The following is a 14,986-nucleotide window of genomic DNA, read 5'->3' as shown; positions in this document are numbered from 1 at the left end:
GTTTTCTTAGTAATTTAAGTGTCCAAGAACATTTGCTTATGCAGGTCTGATCTGTGACTGAATATGGCAGATTATGCACTGCAGTAAGATTGCAGAAAAACACTTCAATTCTGATGACGTGGTCTGTCAATGATTGTTTAAACATGTTAGTTACTTTTGCAATTGGACTACTCCAGTGGCATAGTGATTTGAGCATCCACTTTGGATGCAGTTGGTCGTGGGTTCGATCCCTGGCCAAGTCATACCAAAGACTTACAAAAATGGTACTAACAGCTGCCTTGCTTGATGCTCAGCATTAAGAGGTTAGTGTTAGGACTGGTCTGCCTGGTGTTGAGATAATGTGACTGGGTGGGACATCATGCTACATGTCTGCGGCATGGTGCCCCAGTGCTAGACATCACTGTAAACTGTCATACTGCAGACATTGTAGTGATATGACTGAAAAATTGTTAAAGTTACATTAAAAATCCAAATCACACACACAGTCACACTTTTGTAGTTGAGCTCTGCAGTGATGCATGGTCCCAATGCTGGGTGGTATTGCTATGTTGAGAGATGAATTCCACTTGCACACTATTCCATCTATCAAAATAATAATGTTGCAGATTTTTTTATGGAGTAAAACCCAGCTAGAAAGAATCATTGTCTGTGATCATGAACTATCCAGTAATCTTTGATAAAAGTAGCTTAAACGTTATTATTCAAAGCAGTGATATGTAATAACATCTGTTCTTCAGCACACAGCTCTTTGATTTACCTAACTTCAAATGAATTGGTTTGTTCCATCTTGTGTACTTAACCTTGCTGGCATGCAGACACATGTTGGAATCATTAACTCATTGACCCTTATATTGTCGAGCAAGAACCAGTGGTTCCACCAACGTTACTGGAGTCATCTAAACCTACATAATAATGCACGAGCCATCATCTCCAGCAATATTTATTTAACTACCAGTATATGTGTTATGTAGTGAATTCATGGACTTTGTGAGTAAACACACTCATACACTGTGGCTGTCCTTTGCAAGAACAAAACTGTACACCATGGGGAATGCTGTAGTCATCATGGGACCCATACTGTATTTACAATAAAAATACATGGCAATTTTGTGTAGATAATTTGATGATGATCTGCTTCCATAACTGGTTGATTGAATTGAATCTTTCTTTCATACAAAGTAATATATTTTTTCTTGTTTCAGTATTTTTTAAAAATCCAAATTCAGGCACTATGCATTAATTACTTTTGAAAATATTTAATTTTACCATTTTGAAATTAGTCATTAACTCTTTATTTATATTTTCCAAATGGGATAAACAATCCTGTGTAATCAATAAATATAAATTATTTTATTTACCACACCTGTAGAAAGCAAGCATGATTGGCACCCCACCAGTTCAAGAGAAATAATCCTTCAATTTCTAAATTGTTCCAACACAGGAGGTTTGCCATCTTCTCATAGAGGGCACTACGCTGTGACATGTAACCATTACTTCTGTTATTGGCATGTTGGAACTGTCATGTCTATTGAACTGGACCTAATCAGTGTGTGTGTGTGTGTGTGTGTGTGTGTGTGTGTGTGAAGCATGTAAATTAGTATTGCAAGTGTGATTATTGGTGAGTTCTCTGAATTTTCAGGAACAAAATTTTGGATACATGATAAAATAACAAAAATAATGTAGAGAGTGAGCAACTGTGTTTCACAAGTTTCATAATACCTATAAAAAATCACTTTCATGTTGTAAAGGACATATGACAAGACATCTTAACCATGTCAAATGATATGTTTTAACCTTGATCAATATGTTCAGTTTCATCAATCCAAATTTATAAGTTACAAAGGGGGAAGATAGACTTTCAAACATTTTTTAAAGGACTAGTAAGATAAAGTCCTGGCATATTCAGAGTTCAGGAGACTTGCAAAGAAACAGGTTTTGAGTCCTGAGAAATCAAGAGAGATTCCTTAACTTGACTGAGACGTATTACAAATCATGATAGCTCCAGATGAAATCTTGAGCTTAATATTATTTCAAATAAAGGAAACTGCAAAGTACATCCCAACCTGCAATCTTGCAACAACCTTCAGCATATTGTTGCTGTATAAGCATTTGGAACATTGAAGCAAGCTTGCACAAGTCTGAGTTGAATAAACTGTGAAGCTTTCTTGGCTCTTTATTGCAAGCTTGTGCAAACCATATGAAAGAAAAATTACAAGCTTGCCAAAAAAAAAATTACTTCAAGCTTGTGCAATCCTAAGTATTGTAATGGACAACATTGTGCAAGCTTGCATGGACTGACAACAAGACTGCAAGCCAGTCAAGTAGAAAACACAAGCTTGCACAAATTATCAAATTCAATGCAAACTTTACTGTTGTAAATATCTTGCATGGAAAAAAGACACAATTCTAGAACCCTTTGTGATAATAAAATTGTTGCAGTTGCATTAGAATAGAGTTTACATTAATATCAATCTGATGTTAATGAAAAAATTACTATTTCAGAAGTATAATTATCTGCAAAAACACATTTATGGACTTTTTCTAAAAAAGTAAAACAGTTTAAAACCATGGTTGAAAACAAACAATTACATCAGAAATAACTAGACCTTTACCTTTTGCACCAGTTTAGTGATATATAATTACCAAATGCAGTTTCTAACGTTCTCAGGTTAGCCAACTAATGTTGCATTTGTTTCTTAGTAACACTTAAACTATTTATTAAATTTTTTTAATTATATTTTGGTTAATAAATCTACATGCCTTATTAACAGTTGAGGATAACAGAGTTTAAAAAAAACCCATCCTGAATGCTAGAAATTCCAGCTTTTGATGTTCTTGCATGTTAGTTAGTTGCAAGTTCTCACATATCCATCAGGTCAGAATTCTTGCAGAAAACAAAGTCCTGAGAAATTTTTTGAGATGACCACAGTTGATTGTGGGTATGTTCATATCATGATTCTTCCTGATAAAATATCTTGATCCTGAGGTCAGGATATATCAGGTTTAGTTTAAGGGCTGGAAAATGCAGACTATTTCACCGGAATATCTTGATGTCACAAGACAGGACTGGTGAGATTTATTTCTGCTTGTTATTGCACTTAAAAGATAGTTCTAAAGTGGAGATATAGGTGGTTTACAAGCACAATTTTTTTTGTCTTTTAAGTAATTTATGATGAACTATATCAGCCAGTTTTATAAAAAGTGAACAGCTATTGCTCGAAACATACATATATAACATCGTTTACATATTAAATCAAAGTGAAAACAGCTTAACTACTGCAGTTTGCATATTTCTTTCTTCCAGACTGAAATGAAGTATGGCTCAAGTCTTCATTGTCTGTGTATGTCTATTTAGCATGATTGCAGTGTCTATATTTTCAACATTATTACTTGACATTCTAGGATACTGAATTTCAAATTATCAAAGTCAGTTCAGCATGACTGCATCTTGTACATTCAGCATGACATCAGTTCCACCAGGAAAGCAGAATTGTTGTGATATTTTAAAACCAGGCATCAGCTGACCAATGAATAGATCATATTTAATTCCTATCAACCAGTTCTTTCTTTGCACAAGTGACATTAGTCCTCTTTTTGCCAGAAATCGGTATGCTGGGAAAGCAAAAGGTTAGCAAAATGTATTGCTTCAAATAGTTAGGTTGCTAATTTTTATTAAGATGAAATATTTCTTGCCAATGGAATTTGGACAGCAAGAACATTTTTCTATGCTTGTAACATAGTCAAAAAATTGTTTAATTGGAACTGGAGATCTGGTCAAGCTTGCACCTTTCACAGACATGCAAATTGTGCGACCTTGTGGATGCTGGTACAAAACTTATCAGAGATGGTGCATTGCATGCACATGCATTTGGCACAAGATGACAGAGGTTTATAGCCGAGCTTATTTTGATCATGTGAACTTGTGGCAAGCTAACAATAAGGATGCATTTTGGTTTGATTGTTTAGCTGTAAAGGTATAGCCTCTGTAAGACTTTTGATTGTACTTTAGTTGAGGCTTGTGTTTTACAAACACAAATCTTATTTTTTAAAATGCTTGCGATTTATAGTGAACAGCATTAGCCAGTTTTGTAAAACTGAACAATCATTGCCTATGCCATATTTATTAATTTTAGCATCTTTTTAAAAGAGTAAACTGCATCACTGCATCATGTTGCAATTTGTTTCTTCCAGGTTGAAATAATCAAGTATTAAACAGCATATCTGCAGCAACTTATTTTCAAATCTGAGTTAAAATAGTATGACTTTTGTTGTATTACTTGATGTTTCCTTATCAAATCTTAGTAAACTAAGCATGAAAATAGTACATGCTGAGACAGTACTGTTGTAAAATTGTCAGTGCATGCAAATTAGCAATGGCAGCAGTTTATGCAAAAAAGCAACACTGTTCTGATCCTTTTTGTGTAGTTTGATGGAGAATGACTGCAGTATGCATATTTATTAAACTATCAGTCCATGTTAGAAATCAGTACAGGTGGATCTTGATGCTGGAAGGATGCTATAATATAGCAGGATAGATTCATTATTTAGCACATGCACAACATGTGCTGCACTTGGTGTAGTTCAGTAACAGTTTTACTTACTTTTGCAAGGCATGAATTGAGTCAAATTAGTTGGAAAAAAACACCAGATGAAATCATTTGTTTTTAATTTGTAGTCATTAAAGCTTGACTGATTTCTCTGTAATCATCCCATGAATTTCAAAGATCAACACAAAGAACAAAGTATATTTTCATAAAATATAGGTATGTAACATTTTGTTGATTTTTTTTTCTTCTTATTTTTGTGCGTGATGCCTATATTATTCTTCTGCATATAAATAAACAAGTGCCTAATTTCTGACAGAAATAGATCTCGGGTACAATGCAAATAAGTATATGATTTCTGACCCAACTATGTACATGTTAGGTATATTTCAGCATATGCACAGATAAGTGTATAATTACTGACCCAGCTACGTACATTTTAGGTATATTTCAGCATATGCACAGATAAGTGTATAACTGTTGACCCAACAATGTATATTTTAGATGCACAGATATTAGTGTATAATTACTGACCCAACTATGTACATTTTAGGTATATTTCAGCATATGCACAGATAAGTATATAATTACTGACCCAACTGTGTACATGTTGAGTACATTTTAGCATATGCACAGACAGGTGTACAGATGCTGACTCATCTTTGTACATCTTGGGTACATTTCTGGTATAGACTAAGCAAAAGTGACAAATGATTGGACCAAAGAGGTGTATTTATTTGGCATGAAAAGAGAGCAGTTTCTATATCAGTTGTCTGTCTGACATCATGAAAGTGTAATTCTTTTAACAGAATTTCTCTACATGATAACAAAGATAAAGAAAGTATTACGGATATTTAATCACCATTATTTGAGACATTATCAAGTACTTTTCCTCCACAGACTCATTCAGAGAAACTGGTATACTTTCAGGCATGCATTCCATCAGCACTGATGGGCAGAAGGCAAATCCAGGAGACAAGGCACAGTCTAAGTAAGTCAGGTGTTGAATATCAACAACTACAGCAGAAAGACAAAATCTACATTTTCCTTCATGTTTCCCATTGTAAATTGCTTTTCATTAATAAAGAGACAAAGTGTCACCCAAAGAATAAAGCGACCAAGGAATTAAAATATCATGCCCCAGCTGTTACTAAGGGACAAAATCATTACTAATTCATGTCTTTTAAAAGAAAAGCTTAATTAAGCCAACAAAAATTTCAAAAATATTGTCACCATAATTTAATGCAAAATTTAACTGTATGTTACTTTGCCAACAAGGTCAACAGAATAGTCCTATATTTTGTTGTCTTCTGCATATGAGACAGTTGTCCATTATCATAAGTCTTCCACTGTACATAATGTCTACTTTATGAATGGAGTTGTTGTTGTTGTTGTTATATGTTTTAACGCCATTTTTCAGCACAAGATAGGCTATACATGGCTGCCAGTATTAATGGTGGAGGAAGAACCCAGGATATCCCCGGAAAGAACCACCGACCCTCGAGAACCTCCTGGCAAGCTTTCTCACATACCCACATTGGCCGAATCCGAGACTCGAACCTACGCAGACAGAGGTGAGATGGCAGTGATCCGTAACGGAGAGCGCTTTAGACCACTCGGCCACTCGGGGCCCCATGAATGGAGTTAGTCTTAAGTCAAATATAATGTCTTCACAATGAATGGAATAAGTCTCACACCAGACATAATGTCTATGCAGTGAATGATATAAGCTTGACACCAGGCATAATATCTACACAGTGAATTCAATATGTCTAACACCAGAGAAAATGTCTACACAATGAATACAGTAAACAATATTTAATGTTGATTACAGACATTTTCTACTATACTTTTATCAACAGACATTATTCTGTATAAAGTTATCAGTTATAATGAAACTCTGCTATAGCATGATGTTTGGGTTCTATCATGCATTGTACCTTATTCTGCTGTAGGCAAAACAATTAGGTAACTGGTGTTATGTATATTGTTTATTCAAGTTGTTCCAAGATTGTAAGCTGTAAACAACATGTTTGCATAGCAAAAGTTTAACGTAAGACAGTCTTATGTACTGTTAGAATAGTTTTTTCTGATAGAAATCCTGATAATAGGTCAAGTGAAAATGTTTAAAAAGAGGAATTTGATAAATAATTCATTCCTGTTCTATATCAGTCTGTGGGAATCCATGATCAGAGTTTGCAGTTGTTTTCAGACATAATTTGAGAGGAATTATTTAAAATATTTGTTTGGAATTACTAAAGTGTTTTTTGTTGTCAACTCATTCAAAGACATGCTGGATTGCATCATTGTACAGCATCAGGGAATTCAAGACTTTTGGAATTTATTCAGAATATTCTTCATTTTTGAACTTATGTTAGGGCATTTAGGATTATTTGGGATTTCATTCACAATAATGTGTTTCTTGAATTTTTACTTTGTATCATAGATAAATTAATAATGTGTTGATTTGACTTAAATTGGTGGTTTCAGTTGTTTCTGTTACATAATTTAAAACACTGAAGAAAATACTGCTTGTTATTCACTTGGTCTCTCACTGTGTGTGAGTTATAAAAGGAGATGTATACTCGTACTAAACCTAGCAAACACTTTTTTCCCCCAAATGTTCATATATTTGATGACATGTTTAACACATTAACCCCTAGCGATGACTTTACGGGGCAGGAGGTAGTAGCCTAGTTCCAAGCTCTGTAGCATCATGGTCATGCATGATATACTAAAGTGGGTGGTATTATAGAAAGGTAGACAGATGTAGCTCTACAATGATACCAAATCATCTGGAATATCTAGTTGCAATACAAAATACAGATAGAAAAACCTCATATTTTGGACCCAACTTTTTTTTTAACCCAAAATTCGCCCGTGGTTGGAATCTGATTTTGTGTCTGGATTTTAGACATTTTGGTCTCAGATCTAAGGCAAACCGGTATGAACTGCAAACAGACAGATGAGCCTTTGCAAAAAGTAGGATAAGATGGGCATTTGGAATAAAGATTGGTCTCCATACAAAAATAATGGCTCCGTTTAGCAAAAAAAAAAAAAAAAAAAAAAGATACGTAAATTGTAAGCAACATTATGAGCCCTTTTGGTTTTGAGCTGGTATTAATAAGTGGTTTATTTAATTGCTGTTTTTCATCTTGAATTTCCTCCACAGGTACGTTCTTAGTTATTTCTGGTAATCTAGAAATACATGGGTTCCAAAAATTAATCCAAAGTGCAAAAATTATACTGTAGGCTAATTTCAAGTAGATTTCCAACAAAAGTCAATTCTCCTTACTGCACTCAAATTGAAATGAATGAGTTATTTCCAAGCAAATGATATTGAATCCTGTGTCTTTTAAGTTTTTGACGATTTCATTTAAAAGAATTCATATTGTGTCCCACATTATGATTCAAAACAATCATTGCAGAAAAGAAACGTGTAGCCAGTCCTTCTAGCCACTTGTACAGAATTGACCCAGCTAATAAAACTCACCCAGCTGTAGATTTTCCATGGTATTCCAGGAAAAACCATAGAAAATAATTGCATAGAAAACCATCGAGTGTTTTGACTAATATTCCAGGCTCTGTCCAGGGTAATCTGGAAAATCCTAGAGTATTGGCATGGAAAACCATGGAAAATCCTAGCATTGGAAAACTCCGGAGTATTTGGACTAATATTCCAGGCTCCATTCAGGGTATGCTGGAAAACTATGGAAACCCCTGGAATATTGGCATGGAAAATCCTGGAATATTGGCCTATACAAAACTGTAATATTTAGCTTGAAAACCCTGAAAAATTTTCATGAAAACAAGAGATTTCCATCAAAAATAATTTTCATCAGAGGTTTTCATGAAAACTTGAGATTTCCCTGGCTGAGACCCTGACAGGGTATCCCTCTCATCTGTTTAAATAATACACTATTAGGTGAAAAACAAGAATTTTAGCCATTTGAATTACAATGAACCACTTCTTAACAAATTCTCTCAGAATAAAATCCTGCATCCACCTATGCTTTTTGTATGATTCAGATACCATCCAATGAAATAGATTACAGCAGCATATTTACTTATTTCGCGAAAAGTTTTAATTTTTTTAGTTCAGCACTTGAAAATCACTTCACAGATCTTAGAAACGTGTTATTTATGGCCATACTTTAAGGAAATCCTAAATTTTAGTATTACCATCCATTTTGAAAGGGCTGCAAACTATGTCAAATTGTTGGTACTTTAGCTCTTTAAACGACACAAACAGCAATAAAACTACTCACTTGATAGCTTAAGTCCTTTAGACCTTTGAAATAGAATAATTGCCATCCTCTTTGAAAATGAAAAAGATAAACTGATGCAATGACCTCTGAACAACTGCTGAATTTGATATGTGAGAAAAAAAATGTCCCAAAGAAAAATGGAAATTAAATGAGGCTAACAAGCTTGCATGCAGTTTGCTAATTTTGTCACACTGTTACCAATAACGGACAATATTGCATTGAGAACTGCAGTTTGCATTCACAGCTGTCTGTAATATTGATCTGCAAAGTTATCATCTACATGAAGCAAGATTACAGTGTTATCTCATTTGACATGTTAAATCCATAGGGGAAAACTGCACAGCAACAGACAATGCAGTATAGAAATGGGCCCCAAACTGCAGTCCTGTAAACCAACAAAATGCAACACAGTCTTGCTTTCACTCACCAACATGACAACTCCACAATTTTAAACTATTTCCGGGGGTTCTGTTATCAATTGCTGCACATGTATAGGTACAGATTGCAATAAAATTTTCATGAATTAATGAGCCAAATTGTGATGGTTCAATACTTAAAATGGAGCTTGTTTCGAAACGAGGCTGCCATAGTAGTTCTGTCGATTAATACCTCAAATATATTGTGCGCTTATTAGGAAGTCTGTAAACAAAGGAAATAACCACCATTAAGATCTCGAAACCGAATAAGGTCTCTGTGATGGAAAACCACATTTCATCTTGTGTGATTTTATTATGTAGTCTCTGTTTTACAAAGAAAAATTCATGAAGCATAATTCTTCATAAAAGGCTGGCAGAATGCTGTAGGACTTTCTCTCAAACAAAACAAAAATTATATAGATATAAATTTTTTATTTAACTTGGAAAAAGTACAGCCTGGTGTAAGGATAATATGACTTGGTGGGACATGATGCCACATGTCTGCTGCAAGATGCAACAGTGCTGGACATTACTATAATATGACTCAGATTATAAACGCTGTTTTTTGAAGACAAAAAACTACACCATCACAATTAAGAAAGCAAACTTGAGCTGGGTGGACAGATCCCTCCATTGCATACCAGCTGAAAAAGTTGTTTCAGTGCATATTCATTCACAATATGACTCAAATTTCAATTTTAAGTACATTTATACCAAACCGAGTTTTTTTAAAAAAATGAATGACTGAGTGTGAGCAAGTTTAAAAGGTATCTGGGCTGTGTACTGTTGAACCTACAGTTGCGTATTTACTTTGGAATCCAGCATAAATTCAGTTCCTTTGTTTCTTGTAGTTTGCTTTTTTTATTATGAAGCCTTATAAAAGCTAAGTGAGCATATAATAAAAAGGTTATATGGGAAAATATAAAAAGGTTATATGGGAAAAAGGTTATATGGGAAACTATAAAAAGGTTATATGGGAAAAAGGTTATATGAGAAAAAGGTTGTATGGGAAAATATAAACTTGTTTTTTCTGAGTAAAACTACGCTTCCCAATGCTATGCAGTATTGCTAAGTAAAACTTGTTCCTATTTTCCAATACAAAGCAGTAACCTATAACGTTCATTTAATTGAAGAAAATATTGATGTGCATCCTCTTAGAGAGATACAAAATTTACATAGAATTGTGCATTTGTACATCCATACACGTGTATAACAATATTGACAACTGCATTGTTTAAAAGAATGTATACCCAACAACCGATCCCATTGTATACATAAAATTATAGTAATCCCAATTAAATGTGCTCAGAGTAGCATCATTTCTAGAATTTCACTGCTACATTACATTTGATGCAACTAATTTCTTTGTAATACACTTACATCTTGCTAAAATATTAAATAAGGCTTTTGCTTGTCATGACATGAAAGCTTTGTCGTAATAAAGGAATCCGTGAAATAATGGTAAAATTTCAGCAGGCATGCCATGATGATTCTATATCCAAATATGTTATAACAAACTGTGTTGTATGATTTCACTGTCAGAGAGATCTACTGGCCTTTTGAGTCAGTTTTATATACCAAGGGAAGCAACTTAAAATATTTAATATTTGTTAGTCTGGGATATTTATTGTAAAGACCGTTATGAAAGACAGATACATTCAATCGATCACTTATTCACAAAAATTATGACATTATCAAAACAGTTGGCTTCATTTGCTCACAAATTCAATAATGGTTCATATCATAATCCACATCCATATTTTTATTTTTCAGAAGTGTGGAAAGCTTAGGAGTGCCTGTAGAGGAGGACTCAAACTCTGAGGATGAACATGAAAAACTCCTCAAAATGGTTTGTATTCTACACACACACACATACACACACACATGTCTTTAATATGTACAGCTATTGTCACATTTTATGAAGTGTAATCAAAGCAGAGAGACCTGTATCACTTTTTTGTCAGTATTGTTATCTGTCTTGTTTTGTGTTTGTTTCAAGGTTTTGCATTGAATTCTGTATACCTTTTTGTCTAAAAAAAATTGGTTTCAAACATTGAGCCAATTCATCATCAGAAATAAAAGAAAGTACATCACAGTGACTCATTTATCATGCTTCAGCAGTAAGGCAAGTTTTTACATTAATCTCCAATCCCTTGACACGTTTTGATGGAGAACTGTTATTTTTAAAAACCTATATTCACATTAAACACTACTAGACCACAGTGACTTGTGTTTATTAACACTTGGGGTTGTTGGATTTAGCAGAGCAAGCAATGCATTGCATTGCAAAGAATCATAATGTCTCAGATTGAGTTTTACCAGCATTTTTTTTGAGTATTCATTACAATTAATATTTATGACAGGAAAAAAGCACTATCATCCAGACATTTTCATTTAACTAGTAGCAATAAACAACCTGTCGCTATTGCCTTGCTTGTCTCTTCAGGGATGATAGTCCCCGTGTCCATATTAACAATCACACTCTCCCATTTGGTACCACATTCTAGAATTCTGCAACAAGGAGATCACATAATCAGTCTGACTAATACATCAGTATCATGCGGGATATGCAACTTTTCCTTTGATGCCTCTAGTATTGACATGTCTGAAATCTTCTTTTGGCAAATTGTCTTTTATTAGGTGTCCATTTACATTTCTCTGGCAAATTATTTTTTTCCATTTTAATTTAGTGATTATCTTCTCATACTTGTATAGTAATTTCATAATATTGGTGATCTTGAAAGTTTATGGGAACTTTATTGCACCTTGTTAGTTAATGATATTCATTTCTGTTTTTCTCTTTTAATCTACCCATTGTTAGGGTAAGGGGCCATCCATTTAGTATGTACAGAAAAGTCTGGCAAAGCTTGATCCCTCCCCCCACACACACATGCATACATTTTTATACCCCCACCTGTGTATGTACGCTTGATGCACCATCCCACTCTGAATTCTATAGAACAGCCTATATTTAATCCATGCAGAAACAATCAAGGATTAATAATATTAACGTGTTTAATAAAACAGAAAGTCCACTGACATTGAATGTCTCTCTGTATCAAAGAAATAAGTTGCATAACTTTGAAAAGTTTGTCTAGTGTCCGCTAAAATGCAAACGCTGACTGAAACCAGTCGAAGAGGTTACGTATTAGTCAAAGTATTATCGAGGTTTCACCCCACCCCACCCGTTTCCTATGCGTACGTACAGTATCAGTAGACACACACCCCCATACGCAAGCGTATGCATTTGGGTTCCCCCCTCCATGCGTGCGTACTAAATGGATGGCTCCAAAGCATCTTCTGCTGTGTTGTAGTTCCTGAAATTTAGCTTAGTATTTGCTTTGGCAGTACTATAATATATTTTTGTCTTCCTTGTGTCAAGTAGCACCACATGTTTGTTGTTCTGGAATTTAAATTGCATTTCTTCATCAACTGTGCAATTGAATATTAATTAGTTATTACTTGCTTAGGCAGTACACTAAATTGTTTCATTTAAATAATTTTTGTGTATTGCTTCATTAGTGTTTTTTTGAATAACTACTAACTTAGGCAGGATGACTTTAAATTGTTGCATTAAGTAAATGTATTGCTTTGCTTCTGGTATGTATGTGTTTAGGCATTACAGGTTTAATTTTTGCATTAAATAACTTTACAGTTTCATCAGTACATTGTTTGCAGTCAAATATCTGCATACTATTTTCTCTTTTAGAGAGTACTGGCTTTGGCAGTACATATCTATCCGTCGAGTAATGTTGCAAATTATGGGGAATTATGGGCACATGAAGACCCCGTAGGATACACATCCAACATGTGTACCTTGTAAAAAAAAATGCATACAAATTGATGGTTGTCCTAACTCTTTTGTTTATCTTCTTACAATTATAATAACTGGCCAAAAGTTGGTACATTTATAAAGGGAGGAAAAAATTCCCTTCAAGGATAGCTCCTCTACCCAAGGGTTTTGCTTCATCTCACTCATCAGCTTTGATGACTGAAGAAGAGATCTGGTGTTGTGACAAGACAGTAAGAGAGTTGACTGGTTTCTTCCGCTGGATTTGTGTCCCAAACCATTGGGCATTAGGACAAGAAAACCCTGTGAGTTTGGAGAGGCTCTTTGGGATTACATCACAAGCAGATCTTCTGTTACTCCATCACATGACTGTGGTAAGGGACTTTCCCAGAGGATTTCTTGGGCCAGGAATTCACCAGATAACATAAGGGGTGATCTGTACCCCACCCCCATATCCTGAGACTACTGGATTCAGTGTCCAGCTACAGGTTATATTAACCTGTTTGGCTTCTTAAGTACCCTCCCCTAGTTTGCATGCTGGGGCATCACAAGGGGCAATTTCAGTGTGAACCTGGGCTTGCCCTCCATTCAAGATGCTGGAGGTGATGGAACTTAAGGTTAATATCCTTGTCAACACAGGCTCACAAGCTGATCTTTCTTCATAAGGAGGAATCTCCGTCTCCAGCCATGCTGCATTACTTAAGAGGAGAAAATGGGGGGGGGGGTGACTGATACCCCTTTCCAAAGTAAAGGATTTGAACCCTCTCCTAAAATGTATACCTCTTCCCATGATTTGCATGGATTCCCAGTTAGCACTCTTTTCAGAGGTTTGGTCAGCAATAATGAAAGATATGTGGGTCCTCTCAATGATAAAGGAAGAATACTTGCTTCATTTCTGGGATCATTCTGCTCTTATATGGACACCATTTCTTTTTTGCAAGTCAAAACTGGTTCAATAAGGAGAAGAGGTGAACAACTTTTTGCTATGCAGATCATCTATAGAAGGCCAGAGTGGAAAGGGTGACAAAAGAAAAGTCTCTGGCTTTCTTCTCTTTTATTTTCCTGGTCTCTAAACAAAACTGGAATGTTTCAGTTTGTCATCGATCTTTCCACATTAAACAAGTTTCTTCAGGAGAAACCAATCAAGATGGAGACTTCAGTCTCAGTCAGGAATACCAAAAGAGCTGGTTGCTGGGCCATTTCCATTGACTTTCAAGATGCATACATTCACATCTCAATTTTACATCTATACAGAAATTACCTTTGATTTTTCCAGGACTAGGAGGTTTGCCAATTTAGTGTTTTGCTGTTGGCTAGCATCTTTTCACAGTGACCCCTCGTGAATGGTTGGTCATATTAACATTTTTCTCTAGAAGATTTCGTATGATGTCTTGTTTGTCTTAGAGCCCCAGATGACTGAGTGGTTCAAGGTACCCAACTTTACAGATTACTCATACATCTCACCGCTGTCCACATGAGTTTAAGTATCTACTTGACCAACATGAGTATGGGAGAAAGCATGCCTCCTGTTGGTCATTGGTTCTACTGATAATCCTCCATGGTTCTTATTTTGCCATATATATTGGTCACCATGTATATCATATCACATGTTGACAGATATTGTTAAACCCCACAAAACCGGACCAGACCATCTGGTTGGTTTTTTATGAAGATAGTGCTGATCTGATGTCCAATGTGGCTTCCATGGCAGCAATTTTGAAATTCTGTTATTGCTACTTCTGAGTGGAAAATCATACTGATTTGATGTTTTCACCAATAAACTACTTCTGATGTCTAATTGATCCAGGATAATAAAATGGTACTGTTTGGGCATCCAATACTGCCACCATAGTGGCCAGCTTGAAAATCTTATTGCTACTCATCATATCAACATCATTTTTTCACTAAAACACATTTTGTGATATCTAGTTGGACACAAACCTAAATGGACCAAATCTTTAGTGCAGT

General features: G+C 35.0%; 1 protein-coding gene across 2 annotated transcripts in view; it reads left to right on the top strand.

Moving 5' to 3' along the window:
• LOC149793186 (uncharacterized) overlaps nt 1–14,986 on the top strand; it is a 105,645-nt gene that overhangs the window by 80,194 nt on the left and 10,465 nt on the right. For both annotated transcript variants that reach the window (XM_089967139.1, XM_089967140.1), the window contains 2 exons: nt 5,475–5,535; nt 11,002–11,077. In XM_089967139.1, the coding sequence (XP_089823265.1) occupies nt 5,475–5,535; nt 11,002–11,077 (137 nt within the window). The remainder of the gene's footprint in view (nt 1–5,474; nt 5,536–11,001; nt 11,078–14,986) is intronic.

This window comes from Sinohyriopsis cumingii, chromosome 8, assembly GCF_028554795.1.
Source record: "Sinohyriopsis cumingii isolate HCF-2022 chromosome 8, ASM2855479v2, whole genome shotgun sequence".
NCBI classification, from domain to species: Eukaryota; Metazoa; Mollusca; class Bivalvia; order Unionida; family Unionidae; genus Sinohyriopsis; species Sinohyriopsis cumingii.
This window is presented reverse-complemented; position numbering and strand designations above follow the sequence as displayed.